Below are 17,974 nucleotides of genomic sequence, written 5' to 3'. Positions count from 1 at the left end.
TTTTCAAACTGTGTGTGTCGGGGGGAAACTGAAGTGACATCACAGAAAAGCTGTGGCCTGAGTGGCTGGTTGGGAATCTACACAAAATTAAAAAAATTAAGCATTGGTAACTAATTAAACATAATTACTTAATTATAATTTAGAGGGATATCTAAGCCAGAGATCGGAGAGTACTATATTTAGCTTTCGCATTTCTATTAGAAATCTAGTGCTAGGAAACAGATAGTTAACAGTAACTTTGAAAAAAAATTTAAAATATATATATATTTTTTAAAATTTTTAAATTTTAATTTTAATTAATTGACGCAATGTCAGTTAGAGGGGTGCAGTGCTCTGACTGTGAGATGTGGCAGGTCCGGGAGGCTTCCAGCGTCCCGGATGGCTTCATCTGCAGAAAGTGCACCCAACTGGAGCTCCTCACAGACCGCATGGTTCGGTTGGAGCAGCAATTGGATGCACTTAGGAGCATGCAGGTGGCGGAAAGCGTCATAGATCGCAGTTATGTAAATGTGGTCACACCCAAGGTGCAGGCAGAGAAATGGGTGACCACCAGAAAGGGCAGGCAGTCAGTGCAGGAATCCCCTGTGGTTGTCCCCCTCTCGGACAGGTATACCCCTTTGGATACTGTCGGGGGGGATAGCCTATCAGGGGAAAACAGCAGCAGCCAGAGCAGTGGCACCACGGCTGGCTCTGATGTTCAGAAGGGAGGGTCAAAGCGCAGAAAAGTAATAGTAATAGGGGACTCTATAGTCAGGGGCACAGATAGGCGCTTCTGTGGACGTGAAAGAGACTCCAAGATGGTATGTTGCCTCCCTGGTGCCAGGGTCCAGGATATCTCCGAACGGGTAGAGGGCATCCTGAAGGGGGAGGGCAAACAGGCAGAGGTTGTTGTACATATTGGTACTAACGACATAGGCAGGAAGGGGCATGAGGTCCTGCAGCAGGAGTTCAGGGAGCTAGGCAGAAAGTTAAAAGACAGGACCTCGAGGGTTGTAATCTCGGGATTACTCCCTGTGCCACGTGCCAGTGAGGCTAGAAATAGGAGGATAGAGCAGCTAAACACGTGGCTAAACAGCTGGTGTAGGAGGGAGGGTTTCCGTTATCTGGACCACTGGGAGCTCTTCCGGGGCAGGTGTGACCTGTATAAGAAGGACGGGTTGCATCTAAACCGGAGAGGCATAAATGCCCTGGCCGCGAGGTTTGCTAGTGTCACACGGGAGGGTTTAAACTAGTATGGCAGGGGGGTGGGCACGGGAGCAATAGGTCAGAAGGTGAGAGCATTGAGGGAGAACTAGGGACAGTGGGGCTCTGAGGCAGAGCAGACAGGGAGAAGTTGCTGAACACAGCGGGTCTGGTGGCCTGAAGTGCATATGTTTTAATGCAAGAAGTATTACGGGTAAGGCAGATGAGCTTCGAGCTTGGATTAGTACTTGGAACTATGATGTTGTTGCCATTACAGAGACCTGGTTGAGGGAAGGGCAGGATTGGCAGCTAAACGTTCCAGGATTTAGATGTTTAGGCGGGATAGAGTGGGATGTAAAAGGGGAGGCGGAGTTGCGCTACTGGTTCAGGAGAATATCACAGCTGTACTGCGGGAGGACACCTCAGGAGGGCAGTGAGGCTATATGGGTAGAGATCAGGAATAAGAAGGGTGCAGTCACAATGTTGGGGGTTTACTACAGGCCTCCTAACAGCCAGCGGGAGATAGAGGAGCAGATAGGTAGACAGATTTTGGAAATGAGTAAAAACAACAGGGTTGTGGTGATGGGAGACTTCAACTTCCCCAATATTGACTGGGACTCACTTAGTGCCAGGGGCTTAGACGGGGCAGATTTTGTAAGGAGCATCCAGGAGGGCTTCTTAAAACAATATGTAGACAGTCCAACTAGGGAAGGGGCGGTACTGGACCTGGTATTGGGGAATGAGCCCGGCCAGGTGGTAGATGTTTCAGTAGGGGAGCATTTCGGTAACAGTGACCACAATTCCGTAAGTTTTAAAGTACTGGTGGACAAGGATAAGAGTGGTCCTAGGATGAATGTGCTAAATTGGGGGAAGGCTAATTATAACAATATTAGGCGGGAACTGAAGAACATAGATTGGGGGCAGATGTTTGAGAGCAAATCAACATCTGACATGTGGGAGGCTTTCAAGTGTCAGTTGAAAGGAATTCAGGACCGGCATGTTCCTGTGAGGAAGAAGGATAAATACGGCAATTTTCGGGAACCTTGGATAACAAGAGATATTGTAGGCCTCGTCAAAAAGAAAAAGGAGGCATTTGTCAGGGCTAAAAGGCTGGGAACAGACGAAGCCTGCGTGGAATATAAGGAAAGTAGGAAGGAACTTAAGCAAGGAGTCAGGAGGGCTAGAAGGGGTCACGAAAAGTCATTGGCAAATAGGGTTAAGGAAAATCCCAAGGCTTTTTACACGTACATAAAATGCAAGAGGGTAGCCAGGGAAAGGGTTGGCCCACTGAAGGATAGGCAAGGGAATCTATGTGTGGAGCCAGAGGAAATGGGGGAGGTACTAAATAAATACTTTGCATCAGTATTCACCAAAGAGAAGAAATTGGTAGATGTTGAGCCTGGAGAAGGGTGTGTAGATAGCTTGGTCACATTGAGATCCAAAAAGACGAGGTGTTGGGTGTCTTAAAAAATATTAAGGTAGATAAGTCCCCAGGGCCTGATGGGATCTACCCCAGAATACTGAAGGAGGCTGGAGAGGAAATTGCTGAGGCCTTGACAGAAATCTTTGGATCCTCACTGTCTTCAGGGGATGTCCCGGAGGACTGGAGAATAGCCAATGTTGTTCCTCTGTTTAAGAAGTGTAGCAAGGCTAATCCCGGGAACTACAGGCCGGTGTGCCTTACTTCAGTGGTAGGGAAATTACTGGAGAGAATTCTTTGAGACAGCATCTACTCCCATTTGGAAGCAAATGGACGTATTAGTGAGAGGCAGCACGGTTTTGTGAAGGGAAGGTCGTGTCTCACTAACTTGATAGAGTTTTTCGAGGAGATCACTAAGATGATTGATGCAGGTAGGGCAGTGGATGTTGTCTATATGGACTTCAGTAAGGCCTTTGACAAGGTCCCTCATGGTAGACTAGTACAAAAGGTGAAGTCACACGGGATCAGGGGTGAGCTGGCAAGGTGGATACAGAACTGGCTAGGTCATAGAAGGCAGAGAGTAGCAAGGGAAGGATGCTTTTCTAATTGGAGGGCTGTGACCAGTGGTGTTCCACAGGGATCAGTGCTGGGACCTTTGCTGTTTGTAGTATATATAAATGATTTGGAGGAAAATGTAACTGGTCTGATTAGTAAGTTTGCAGACGACACAAAGGTTGGTGGAATTGCGGATAGCGATGAGGACTGTGAGAGGATACAGCAGGATTTAGATTGTTTGGAGACTTGGGCGGAGAGATGGCAGATGGAGTTTAATCCGGACAAATGTGAGGTAATGCATTTTTGAAGGTCGAATGCAGGTAGGGAATATACAGTGAATGGTAGAACCCTCAAGAGAAAGTCAAAGAGATCTAGGAGTACAGGTCCACAGGTCATTGAAAGGGGCAACACAGGTGGAGAAGGTAATCAAGAAGGCATACGGCATGCTTGCCTTCATTGGCCGGGGGCATTGAGTATAAGAATTGGCAAGTCATGTTGCAGCTGTATAGAATCTTAGTTAGGCCACACTTGGAGTATAGTGTTCAATTCTGGTCGCCACACTACCAGAAGGATGTGGAGGCTTTAGAGAGGGTGCAGAAGAGATTTACCAGAATGTTGCCTGGTATGGAGGGCATTAGCTACGAGGAGCGGTTGAATAAACTCGGTTTGTTCTCACTGGAACGAAGGAGGTTGAGGGGAGACCTGATAGAGGTATACAAAATTATGAGGGGCATAGACAGAGTGGATAGTCAGAGGCTTTTCCCCAGGGTAGAGGGGTCAATTACTTGGGGGCATAGGTTTAAGGTGAGAGGGGCAAGGTTTAGAGTAGATGTACGAGGCAAGTTTTTTATGCAGAGGGTAGTGGATGCCCGGAACTCGCTACCGGAGGAGGTGGTGGAAGCAGGGACGATAGTGACATTTAAGGGGCATCTTGACAAATACATGAATAGGATGGGAATAGAGGGATATGGACCCAGGAAGTGTAGAAGATTGTAGTTTAGTCGGGCAGCATGGTCGGCACGGGCTTGGAGGACCGAAGGGCCTGTTCCTGTGCTGTACATTTCTTTGTTCTTTTTTCTTTGAATGAGGGTGCCCTGGAAAGATGAAGTTGACTGCAAATTGCAGTCTTCATATGCATCAGATGTGCCTCGTTGACTTCAAGGGGAAAAGGGGAAACCAATCGCCTAATCACCTCCGTGATGCTTCCTTAATTAGTTAGTTGGCCAATTTAGTCAGCATTGCAATGCACTGATTGGCATCCAATTGTTTTAATTTGTATCATAGTTTATTTGATTTTGTTTACTTGGTTATTTGTGTTCATCAAAATAGTTGGAAGCCAAGCCCCCAAGCATTGAACTCCAAGGCTCATAATCATGCCTCCAAAACAGGGAGATGCCACAGATGTGGCCCCTATTGAAAGGCATTATGGTGAATTTGCTGTTCAATCCCGTTCAGGAGGTGTCAGCGTCTTGTTCCCCCCTAAGGTAGAACACAGATCCATTTAATGAACTCAATTGCCCTCACTCCTCACTCTTGGGGGAGTCACGCAGCCCGCTGAAACTCTCAAGGGTCGAATTGTTTCATTCAGGTGGAGTTGAGAGGGACAACAGTGGGGAAGTGGCTATTGTGTGGCAGGAGAGGGAGTGACGCTCATTGGAAAGGTGCTTACATTGGAGGATGCGCATGCATGGATGTCCCTGATCCTGAGAGGGCTGTGGATCAGGGCATTGCCAGGGTTTCTCTTTGTTCCCTTTGATGTTCTCTTACTCTCAGTATTTGATTCGGGAGAATCAAGGAGCCAGTCGAGCTGGCAATTCTTTTTATTGCAATCGACCAGCAGCAGAGACATCGATGTGCTGCTGCATGCAGCCAGGACCAGGGTCCTGCAGAGGAGGTGGAGGCAGGGCCTGTTGATCTTCCCAGAGCAGGACCACAGATAGCAAAGTTGGAGGAGACACTGCCGGCCACAGGTATTCTGGCATGGAACTTGTTTCCTCGAGGTGTCAGAGGTCCAGTGCCGCAGAACACTGCGTCTTTCCCAGGGTACAGTGGACCACCTGTGCCAGGTGATGCAAGAGTTGACACCACATGGACTGGAAGGTCACCCATTGCCTGTGGCCCTGAAAGTTACTGCTGCACTGAACCTCTCTGCCAGTGGCTCATTTCAGGGCTGCATGGGAAGCCACTATGATGTAGGACACCTTTGAAGGGCTATATTGGAGGGCACTACCAGACCAGTCCAGGCTCCGGATCCGCAACTTGAGCAGTCCAGTCGTCTGCTCGACCAGTGCACATGTTGACTCATGAGCCTCATTGTAGCGGCATATCCCAATCTGCTGCACACAAGTGTGTAAGGGAGGTCACAGATGCACTAGGTGTGAGGATCCAAATGTACATCAACTTGGATTGGGACCAGGCGAGCCACGATACTAGGGCTATGGGCATTGCCCACATAGCAGGCATACCCCAAGTGCAGGGTTTCATTGACTGCATCCTCAGGGCTGTGCGCTCCCCATGGCAAGATGGGGTGCCATTTTTGAACTGCAAGGGATACCACTCCCTCAATCTCCAGATCATCTGTGACTACATGATTCAAATCATGCATGTGTGTGCCTGTTTCCCGGGGAGCATCCATGACAGATATATCTTGCAGCGCTTATTTTTGAGGGGACCAGCGGTTGGAGGTGTAATGATATGTATAATCTAAGGAAAGTAAAGGGTTAACAAGATGCTGTTCATGTATATCAATATTAGATGGCATCACTGAGTAGTATAAAAGGCTGCGTCTCTAAGCATTCTGGGCGAAGCTGTGGGAGGAGCTGTTGGAGAAGATGATGAAGAAGGACCGTGTGAGGTTGAGTTAGAGTGTAGGTTGTATTAGAGAGAGATAATTAATTACTGTAACATAGATTCAATACTATTATTTTGTTAGCTGTTACTCAGTAGAGTGTGCAGACCATTTCAAGTAGTGTAAAATAAACTAGTTTTAATTTAAACATATAGCTTTATGTACTTTGTAAACACTACGACTTTGGCTATCTTGGAGAACAATAAAGGAACATAGTAGGATGGATGTCCTTGGGGACAAAGGGTACCCATTCAGGATGTGGCTGATGACACCATTGCAGAGGATGCAAACATCCACTAAAACCTCTACAATGAGTCTCATGAGTCAACACGTGCATTGGTTGAGTCGGCGATTAGACCAATCGAGTTGCGGTTCTGGTGACTGGAGGAGTTGGTGATAGCCCTCCAATAAAGCACCCAGAGGGTGTAACATGTCATAGTGGCACTTAAGCAGGGCGAGCAGCTGGATTAGGAGATGGAGGAGCACCACATCTCAGATAAGAAGGATGTTAATATGGGTAGTGAGGGGCAACCCACGGAGGAAAAGGTAAAAGGACTTTGGGTGACGGCCAGGTCTCACATGGGGTGCAGGACTAGGGATGTCCTCACAGACTCGGGTTAGTGATGCCCAGGACTGGAGTGTGAAGACCTCTCTCACCATCGTGCCTGACATCTTCTTACTACTGTGGTGTCTGCAAGAAGTCAGCATGATAGGGGCTACATTCATGGGAAGGGTGCTAAAGCAATTGCCTGGACACTAGAGGAAAATGATGATGACTTTCAATGAGGACAGAGTGATGCTCCTCTTATCCTCTGCAAAATGTCTGACCCCTGCCTGACAGAGAGCTGAATGCATTATTTCCATGAATGGACTTATCTTGAGGCACAGAGAGACTGAATGACATGTCTCAGCTGCTACTGCCTTCTCCAAGGTCAGGGTTCACAGTGTTTATCTCGACCTACTGAAGAGGTGGACAGACTCTCTACATGTTTTCAGCTCTTGGCATCCTCATAACAAGAGAATAATGGCAGACATGAGTGGCTAAGCATTGATTTTTTTTGGGGGGATAACCTTCCATGGATGGGAGTTTGGGGGCAGGGTACTGGGGTGGGCCCTTGCCAGCAGCGGCACGGCTTTACTCCATCGTCAGTGTGGGAGGTGGGAGAGACATAGCACTGCCATTCCCACACTCCACAGGGATGAAGCATTGAGTGCGCACGGGAGTTTGTAGAGAATGGCTCCATGACATCATGACATCATTGAGGATGTGTATGGGTGAACAAAGTGGTATTTAATACAAGTGGCACAAGGCGGGAATGCCCGTTATCCCCGCTGCTGTTCGCCCTAGCAATCGTACCACTAGCGATCACGCTCAGGGTGGTAAAGAATTGGAAGGGGATCGGGAGAGGAGACAGAGAGCACAGTGTCTTGCTCTATGTGGATGCCCTGCTCGTCGACATCTCAGGCCCACAAATGAGCACGGAGGGAATCATAATGCTCCTGAAAGAGTTTGGAGCCTTCTCGGAGTACAAACGCAACCTGAGCAAAAGTGAGAGCAAGGGTTTGGGCAGAGCTGGAGGGGCTGCCATTTAAACAAGCCCGACACAAATTCCGGTACCTGGGGATCCAAATCGCCCATGACTGCACCGGGATCCACAAATGGAACCTGACCAGTCTGGTGGAGGAAGTAAAAAAGGACCTGCAGAGATGGAAAACACTCCCACTCTCCCCAGCAAGAAGAATGTAGCCGAGCAAGACGAACGTAATGCCCAGGTTCCTTTTCCTGTTCAGATCCATACTGATCTACATCACCAAGGCCTTCTTTACCTCACTAGAAAAACTAATCATGGCGTTTGTTTGGGGGGGGAGGGACCTTAGGATCCCAAAAAGGTACTGCAGAGAACAAGAACCATGGGGGGCCAACCATCCCAAACCTGCAATATTACCATTGGGCTGCAATTGGGGTGGATAAAGGAGCCAGAAGGATGTGAATGGAGGAGGGCTCCTGCATGGGGTCTCCCTCCAGAATGAGCCCAGTGTGATTGCAACACTCCAGTGGTGGAGCCAACTGCGACAGCACTTCGGATTAACCAAAATGTCTGTTAAAGCATCTGCAATAACATAGGTCCGTGCCAGCCATATGGATACCACCTTCAAAAGGTGGAGAAAGGACGAGGAAGGAACTAACAGAAAAGTTCCAGCTGACAGGAGGAATCGAGCCAAGATACATGCAGGTCAAACACTTCTTACATAGGGAAATAAAAATGTACCTACGACCATCGCAACAATCGCTGTTAGAGGACATACTGGACATGGGCATCCTAGGGAGGGACACCAGCGGCGTGCTGTATGGGCGACTAATAGGAAGGACAGGTACACCACTGGACGAGACAAGGGAAAAGTGGGGGGAAGACCGAGGGTTTGTAATAGGGTGGGGACTCTGGAGCAAAACACTTCACAGGGTCAACTCCATCTCCACTTGCTCAAGGCTAAGCCTAATGCAACTGAAAGTAATAATAATCTTTATTGTCACAAGTAGGCTTACATTAACACTGCAATGAAGTTACTGTGAAAAGCCCCTAGTTGCCACATTCCGGCACCTGTTTGGGTATACAGAAAGAGAATTCAGAATGTCCAATTCACCTAACAGCACGTCTTTTGGGACTGTGGGAGGAAACCGGAGCACCCGGAGGAAAGCCACACGGACACGGGGAGAGCATGCAGACTCCGCACAGACAGTGACCCAAGCCGGGAATCGAACCTGGAACCCTGCCGGTGTGAAGCAACAGTGCTAACCGTGCCATACACAGAGACCACTTAACCAGAACCCGAATGAGTGGGCTCTTCCTAGAGGTGGAGGACAAATCCGAACGATGCCGAGGATGCCGGGCCAACCACGCCCACATGTTCTGGTCTTGCTCCAGGCCTTTCGGGTTCTGGACAGCCTTTTTCGAGGCAATGTCCAAGGTGGTGGGGATGAAGATGGAGCTGTGCCCAAGAGTGGCAGTCTTTGAGGTATCAGAACAGCCAGATCTCTTCATGGGGAGGAGGGCTGACACACATGCCTTTGCCTCCCTAATTGCCCGCCGGAGAATCCTGCTCGGCTGGCGGTCAGCAGCACCACCCAAACCTGCAGACTGGCTGTCCGACTTATCAGAATTTCTCCAGATGGAGAAAATTAAATTTGTCATCAAGGGGTCGGAAGAAGGTTTCCATAAAGCATGGGAGCAATTCACCCAGTTGTTCCAAGACGTGTTTGTAGCCAATAAGCCAGAGGAAGGGAGAGGGTAGTCACGGTACAAAAATGAATGCAAACGAAAAAGTGGAGAGGGAAGGAGGGGGGAATAAAGAGGCCTAGAGCCCAATCATGCCCAGCAAATAACATAATACACGGCGTCACGCCAATCAAACAGGAACAAGACATAAGATCTGATGACGGAAGAGGGCACGCCAGATGACCAGAAGGGGACAGGGGTCAGGAAGAAAAGGGGAAGAGGGAGGCAGGAGACTCAGCTAGAAACGAACGCCGACTGGAGAACATAAAACAAGAAGCTGTACCCATTTTGAATAACGGAAGGTAACCAATGTAAATAATGGAAGATGACCGATAAATATATATTTTTGTTTTCGATGTATGTTTACGCTTACCTTTGTTCTGTAAAGTATGAAAAATTCTTAATAAAACATTAAAAATTGTAATACAAGTGCGCTGTTGCAATTATGACATATCTCAGCTGTGCCGGTCACCCATATCCATACGATGCCTAACGTTTATTACTCTTCCTCACCCTTCCGCTGTGTCTAGATGTATCACCAGGATCCACAGCTGAGGTTGAGACAGCCTGCAGACTTCAACACTCCGTTGCCTAAGATGACCTTGGCAGGTATCCTCTGGTGGGATAGGACTTTGAGGGACCGAGCCTACTTTCAGGCTGCACAGGTGTTGCTGCGCTGGATGTTTGTGGGTCACAAACATCCAGCGCAGAGTGTCAGATGAGCCGGACACCCCGAGGATCACCTCAGTGGAAGGCCCCGGGCTGTGCTCATGCCTGTCCTCTTCTCTCCAGGTGCCTGTGTCCCCCTGGGCTTGTCCATGGGATAGAAGGGTGGTTGGCATGAGATCCAGAAGCCCTGCTATCCTCTGACGCTGACACTAATGGATTCCCACTAGTGTCTGCAATGAAACCCTGCACAATGGAGCTCCTGCACTCAGCCATGGAGCTCAGGAGCTGAACCATGAAGCAGACATCCCCACCATGGATTGCACCTCCTGAGCCAAGGTCCCCACTATGGACGTCACCGTTGCAGAGTTGGCCTCGTTGAGTAGGAATGACGGTCACATGTCCTCGATCAGAAGGCAATGGGATTCGTCTGGTTGGCCTTTCAGTCCAAGGAGGGATGCTGTCATCCCTTCCTGCTGATCACAATTCTGCCTTTTCAGTTCCAGCAGCTCTGGGATGGCCATACCTAGGGCCATGTCATTGACCTGGGGCTCAGCAGAGTTCTGGGCTCTGGCATCCCTCCCAATGGGAGGAGCCTATTGTCTACTGCGGGTAACGTGGGGGTGGGAGGGGTCTATGGCAAGTGTTGGGAACCCATAGGTGGCGGGGGGAGAGATCACCTTGGAAATGTGATGGGTGTGTGAAGGGGTGCAGCGGGAGGCATGTGGAGACAGACTTACCCTGGCTACATGAAGAAACTCATTCATCTTTCGGCACTGTAGCCCCATCCTCTTATGGAGCAAGCTGACACTTACTATTGTGGCCACAGCCTCCCAGGTGGGGTTGATGTTTGCTTTGCCAACCGTGGTTACAGGATGTCATGCCTCTACTCAGCACAATCCAGAGGTTAGGTGAGGGCTCCCTCCATGAAATGTGGTGCTGTCTTCCCAGCAGCCATTCCCCCAACTGGACATGGAACAAGTGCTCGGGAGTGCTGAGAAGGTGGTTAAAAGGAAAGTCCCAAGGGTTACAGAGATTAGAATATCCATGGGCGATCGAGTCAGAGGCAAGCCGTCACAAGCATGGTGTGAATCACGTGGAAAAATAAATTGTTAAAGAGGCTGAATATAGTAGGCGAGTGCTGATGGGTTGGAGGTCAGCTTCTCCACCCAGCGCTTTGGTATGACTGGGGGATCTTATGGAGTTTTCTATCTCAAGAAAGTTAAGTACAACGTGAGGGGCGCAATTGAAGTGTTTTACCGAAGGTAGCAACCGTTTATTTTATACTTTAAAGAGCTGGTCACCATTAGTTATTGGGGAGGAGGGATGTTGGGGGGATTTCTAGGTGTTTATTTTAAAGGGGGTTGGGAGGAGTTTGTTATTACCTGCTTTTGTTGTTGTTATGTATAAAATTGGAAAAAGCTGAATAAAAATGTTTTTTTAAAGGAGGCTGAATATACGGTCATTTTTCCTGCAGTCATTCTCCCCAGTTTTCTCATCAGGACCAAAATTTCAGAAATATATGGGAAAATGCTGCCATATGTGTCTATTGAAGACTTCATTATTTTGAATAAAATACTGCATATACATTCCTTCAACTGTATCAAGTCTTACAACGACAAACATTTCATTCAAGTGCATTATCCCTTATAACAACAAGCATTGCATTTCATTGTCCCACTTCATTGAACCACATTTAGCTGCCAATCAGACTGTAAAATTACAGGCATCCTATGCTGATAATGGATGGTTGTGAAATCAGCCATGCAGCAGTAATCTTGTAATGGGAGATCTCAGTTTACGTTAACAGAGTTAAATAGCTACTAATCATTTTTTTTAACACACTACATAATTTTAAAAGATTCAAAGGCTTTTTAAATGCCTTGATAGCTTGGCAGCTCCCTTTGACAATTTTGATTATTGATTTTGACAGTTCCAATGAGTTTGACACTTAATGAGTTTATGCACATTTTACACATATTTCTGCCTACCTTTAACACTTGGCCAAGTGTGTCCAGGGACCAGATCCAGAAGGGTACCTTACCTCTCCAATGGGGTTCTATCAAAACAATTGCACAAAGTTCAGTCCTGCTCTTACACAATCTGATCTGCACACTTCAGGTTCCACACACTTAGGCCATCAAAATTCAAATTCAGTGGGAGGCAGCTGATGGTTTAAATAGGCCGCTGCCTTGTAAAACGTACCTGCATGAATTGTGAATCTCTCCATTGCCACCTCCATGTAAATGGGACGTGCCATATTCGGGGTAAGATTTATGGAGTTTGGGCACTTCTGCCATTTTTGCCATGAGAGACTCTCCGTCATGGTAAAACTCTGGGCACTGTGGTGAATTGATGGGGGGGACTGGCCTGGTCATTTTGATGATGCACAAAATTTGGCATAATTAAACCAGACACATTTTCTGTCTTGCACCCAAATTTTATCTCCATTAAATTCATTCATTTGTCAATAAATAGCAATCAGAGCCAATAAGGCGAATAAGATGCCTTGTGTTGGAAATTAGGAATGTCACAGTGTCGCTTGTAAGTGATTATTTTCTTGTCCTGGGCACACTATTGGTATTTTAGTCTGTGTCCAACTGTTCTTCATCTGACTTGTGACTTCATGGTCAACCTTTTTAAACATCACTTTGAATTATTATTAACTTTAGGCAAGAATTGGATCTTCCATCAATCCTTGGTTAACAATTAAATATAGGCTGGAATTTTCCAGCCATTCGCTGGCGGTGGTATTCTCAGGTCATGCAGGCAGTGCACCCCCGCCCGCGCGTTTCCCATTGACAGCGGCAGGAGCAGAGTGTACCACCGCCAGCGAATGGCACGCTGCCAGTCGCCGCCGAGAAATACACGGCAGGGAGGCCGGCGAATCTCGCCTATAATGCCATTCAGATACAGTTGCAAAAGTTGCATTTTCCTGCCCAGACAACGCAGAACCAGAAGTAGAATTTGAGGTTGAAGCTAGAACAATACAATAATGAAACACTTTGAATACAAACACCTGCAATGATATGATAAATATAATTTAATAAACATTTGTGTAGTCAACAAGCACTTTCTACTGAGGTGCAGAACATCTTTTTCAGGAATTGATTATAATGGCACAATAACCTTGGAGAGGGCAGCTCAAGCTGAAGATGTTTACTATTGACAAGTAATGAGGCAGTATTCATTTTTAAATTTTAATTACATTTTTACATGATTCGGAATAAGGGTTTAAAATATGGATACATGTAACCTTTCACCAATGAAAAATGTTAGACAAAGCGGCTGTATTAAATCCTTATTGTGTATATCTATATTTGGTGTCCCGGACATGATATATGTTGCATTAGATATTGCACCGTGCTTCATTGTTGCCTGGACTGTTAATGTATATCCCAACAATGTTCCTGAGCTTTCGCAGGATTCTTCCAATTTGTGCTTTGCTGAAAGAACAATGGAACGCTCAATGAAATAGCAGGAATGGCCATTCCACATCTGTGGAACCTTTTGGCTCATGGGATATATCTGAGCTCTTTTTGAGAGTGCGTATGTTAACACATTCACGTTACATTTAATGTTTTATGTACTTTCCATGATCATTCCACAGTAGAGATAAAATGGAATTGCTTAAATATTTAGATTATATTTATAGAAAAGGTTGTGATTTATGTCTATCTTGCATCATGTAACAATTATTTTCACATTGAGTTCTTAGCTACCTTCGATTTTAATCTCTTTAAATTACTGACCCAAGGGTGGAATTTTCCTGGCCCTTACAGGTGAGTGTGGAGGTGGGGAGTGGCTGGGAAACAGGCAGAACACCCATTTGGGGCAGCTCAAAATCATGACCCTGCCCTTGGGTGAGTTTTTGAGAGGTTAAGTTTCCCCTCTATGAAATCAGCAATCCACTTCTCTTAAGCGGGCATACAATCGAGACCCTTAATGAGGGGCCATTTGTATAGAGGGGCACAGTTTTACAGTATCACGTGAACCCCCTGCCAGTAGGGAGACTGGCAATCAATGCAAAGAGGTCAGAGGGTAATCTTTGACTGATGCTCATGTCAGTATCCCAAAACCTGAAAATGATACCATCGTTCCCCCTCCACCTGATGACCCTGATAGTTAAGGGCATTCTTTTTAAACATGCTATCTGCTTCCATTCATGAGCAAATCCATTGTGCAGCACTCTCCAAGTTTCCCTCTGCCCGAGCAGTGCTCACCTTTCCCAGTGAAGTGAATAAATCTCTGGATTTATTGCTGCATTTTGATATTGCTAACATTTTTATTTGATTCAAAAATGTGTTTTCTACCTGTAAAGTAACCAGAAGATCCCATTGTTTCCTTTGCTTCATTTAACTTATTTTATCGAACATTGTAATTGGCAAAAGAATCATAGGTGACATGAGGAACATTTTTTTAATGCAGCAAGTTGTCATAATCTGCAATCTGAAAGGATGGTGGCAACAGATTCAAGAAGAACTTTGAAAAAGAAAGTGGGATAAATACGGGGGACAGTTTTCAGCGCTATGGAGAAAGAAGCAAGGAATGAGACTAACTAGATAGCCATTCCAAAAAGCCAACATGGGCACAGTGGATTGAATGGCAGCCTCTTGTGCAGTGCCATTTTCCAATTCCGCAACAAAAAAAAAGAATAATTCTATTAATAGCTTTCATTTACTTCCACAGAAGAAAGACAAGGCTTCTGTCATGAAGAAAAATAATGCTTATGCAGTCGCAGTTGCCAATTATGCACCTAATATCACTAAGGACTCAGCACTACCAACAATTGCAAAGAGTGCAACTGCAGAACCAAAAGAAGCCAAACCAGAGACCAAGCCACAGGAGGCCAAGAAAACATTTAACAGCGTAAGCAAAATCGACAGAATGTCCAGGATAATGTTCCCTGTTTTATTTGGAACTTTCAATTTAGTCTACTGGGCTACATATTTGAACAGAGAACTTGTTGTGAAAGGGATGAGCAATGATGCCGCAAAATAATCATTGATGCATTTTAAGGCATGTGGAATTTCTAAAGGGTGATGATGCCAAATACAACCTGTAATTGCTAATCTATGTACTTTGGTATGTTTATAGAAATAAGCCTTTATTTTGTCATGATTCACACACAGAAGAATTGCAATGACCACACCATCCGCAAGTTGATTTATAAAATGATTCATTCTACAGAATCAATGAAAGAACAATTGGAACAAGATATTGGACACTAGAAGGAATAGTATCGACAAGAGATACTTAGAGGGGTGGTGGTGGGTGGGTGGGTAATTTTCAATTTGACCACTGCTGGGATTAACCCGAGAGAGCAGGCCACTCACCTATTATCGAATCTGCTCGACTTCAGTTGCATAGAAAAGAATGGAATGCAAATTAAATGGTATCTACAATTGGTGGGCAATTGCTCTGTCAGGTTATCACCCAGGTGGCAATATTGAAATTTACTTCACAGTGTGATGGTGAAAACTTGGGTTCATACATTCAAATGGTTTGTGCCACACAACTGTTTACAAGGTTTTGCATTGCAGATACTTCAATATCAAAAGAGTTCATATGTTAGCACTTATTGGTTGAATTAAACAAATAGGTTACACTCCTGTCATTTTTTTATTGTAAGACCACATGTTATATGAAAGTGTTGATGGTTATCAGTAGTACTTAGTGATTTTTAATTTCCTGAGTCTAGTACACAATTTACATTGGTTCCAGTGCAAAACTTTTACTTGTAAAAAGAAATGTTTCTTATATACTTGCGAGAGATAGTTAATGTTAAATAAACACAAGAACTAGGTTTCTCAAAAAAATCTCATAACACAACTTTAATGTTAACTTTATTGTATTTCTTCCACATTTGTTTTGTGCTGCTATTTTGGTTTTAATGTTAAATATGACGCATGTGATTTGGGGATTTGCATGATGATACTGGTGCTGAGGTCACAGAGCACATTGTGTGACTTACCCAACAATGGCATCATACAATGCACAGAAAAACTGCCTCAGTAACCACATTAACATCTCTGAAATCCATTTTATCTTCTGAACCAACTTTAACAATGCAGAACCTTGAGGGATACAATAAAGAAAAATGAACTCAAAGCTGTGTTTGATAGATTTTCTTCTGTGAAGTCAATATTTTGACAGTTTTTGTAGAAAAGCAAATCCATAAAAATAACAAGGGAATTGCAATTTAATGAATGAAGTCATTTTCTTCTAGAGATGTTTAAGATGCACTGGGGTGACTGCAACTTTTAAAAGATAATAACCTTTTTATTTGGAAATGTGAGCATTTTGCTGTGTTGTTCTGTAACTGATCAAGTGGACTATGCCAGGAACAGCAAGCAGCTCTTAGCTTCCACAGGATTTCTTCATTGCAGATGTATTTATTTAAGATGATAAAGGGGTAATCTTAACTTGAGCTTGAAATCTGCCATGAATGAGCTGAAGCAGGAGCCAACCATCTGCACCGCCACCCCCACCGACCACCCCTTTCCCCCCAAAGAAATGTGAGATCCAGGAAATATTAAGTTCCTGATCTCATTTGCATTTCATGATTGACTTTCATCTGAATGCAGTGACTCCGGCAAACCAGAAGTCAGAATAACTGAAGGGTAAGTGAGGCGCAGCTTGGGACCCAGCGAGTCTGTTCCCAGTAAAGTTGGTAACAAAATGGACAGTATCAGAAAATCCGTGATTGGATGGGGGTGGGGGTGAAGCGAGTGGAGCCTGGGGTAAGACGACCTCAAATTATCCGCATGAGAGCTTCTTGGCACACAAGGAATCTTTAAAAATCAACAAAATAATTTCTGATCTAGGTCTCCTGTGGGGAGATTACTCACTGCTGCCAGATTTCACTGAGAGGTTGGATAATGACAGACCTTAGTTTTCCATGGTAAAAATTATACATGCATCCCAATGACATTATTGTAATGGACCAATCCCCACTTGTCAATGACAAGAAGCCTTCTGATGCCTGAATTCAGTCCTCCCAGCCCTGCTCCACCTCGGCACAGTAGTTAGCACTGCTGCCTCACAGCTTGAGAGACTTGGATCAATTCCGGCAAATCTACTCTTAATTTCTTCTCCTTTGGTTTAGTTAAATGGAGAAATTTCCATGGAGTATATTGAATTCAGCCTCGATGGCTGGGATTTTCGCCTGGTCCCCTAAAAGGACCCATATTCAACGTGAGTCTCATCTAAAAGCAAGTGCCAAACTCCTGCTTGCCTTTTGAGGAGGGTGATCAATTGGTAAATTGCCTGAGGCTTCCTTTCAGCACCCACAGCATTCACTTTAAGGATCACTTGGTAAGCTGTTCATTTCCTGAGACAACTAGGTGGAGCATTAGCAGCAGAAGAACACCTTTTTGTCCTTGTAGTTTGCACTTGGGATCTAACAGGATTCCAAAATGCATATCTAAGTATTTATTTTCCAGGCAGGCAGCCAGAATTACTGAAAATCACCCAGCCCAGTATTTAACAGGTGCGTATTTGGGGCAGCACTGCGACCGCAAATCACAAGAGAAACTCGAAGATTAAAGATCCCTTTTACACCAGTGTGACATTGAGTTGAATTTCTCCCATAATCAAAGCAACACTGGATGGAGAAAGAGCACATAAAATGCAGAGGAGCTGGTTGGTTGATTGACCTTATGATATTTCTGCGTTCTTATGCTATGATATATTAAGTGATGAAAATTAAAATTTTGGACAACAATCTATGGAAGAAAGGGAAAATGATGTTTTTTCTGATCATTCAATTAAGCTGACTGCAGTTATTGATAAAATTATCTTTTATTAAGCTCCGAAATATCAATACACAATGGAAAGTAGATCATCAACATATCTCAAATATTATGTCCAATCATCAATCTTGTTCTTCTCTTCAAACATTGGGCTACACAATAGTGAGACATTTGTCTTCATTTAAGAAATATGGCTTGATTAAGTCGAATTCCTTAGTTTACAGCTTTGGTAAAAACTAATTTCAATCCTTTCAGACAGCACATATTTGACCTG

General features: G+C 45.2%; 1 protein-coding gene across 11 annotated transcripts in view; it reads left to right on the top strand.

The window, feature by feature from the left end:
• gabra2a (gamma-aminobutyric acid type A receptor subunit alpha2a) overlaps nucleotides 1–16,057 on the top strand; it is a 499,051-nt gene extending 482,994 nt beyond the window's left edge. For all 11 annotated transcript variants that reach the window (XM_072496699.1, XM_072496695.1, XM_072496697.1 and 8 more), the window contains one exon: nucleotides 14,636–16,057. In XM_072496699.1, coding sequence (XP_072352800.1) covers nucleotides 14,636–14,947 — 312 coding nt within the window. In that variant the 3' untranslated portion in view covers nucleotides 14,948–16,057. The remainder of the gene's footprint in view (nucleotides 1–14,635) is intronic.
• Nucleotides 16,058–17,974: the final 1,917 nt, after the last annotated feature.

The sequence above is a fragment of the Scyliorhinus torazame genome, chromosome 3 (genome assembly GCF_047496885.1).
Source record: "Scyliorhinus torazame isolate Kashiwa2021f chromosome 3, sScyTor2.1, whole genome shotgun sequence".
Classification (NCBI taxonomy): Eukaryota; Metazoa; Chordata; class Chondrichthyes; order Carcharhiniformes; family Scyliorhinidae; genus Scyliorhinus; species Scyliorhinus torazame.
Note: the sequence above shows the minus strand (reverse complement) of the source record. Positions and strands in the feature narration are given on the sequence as shown.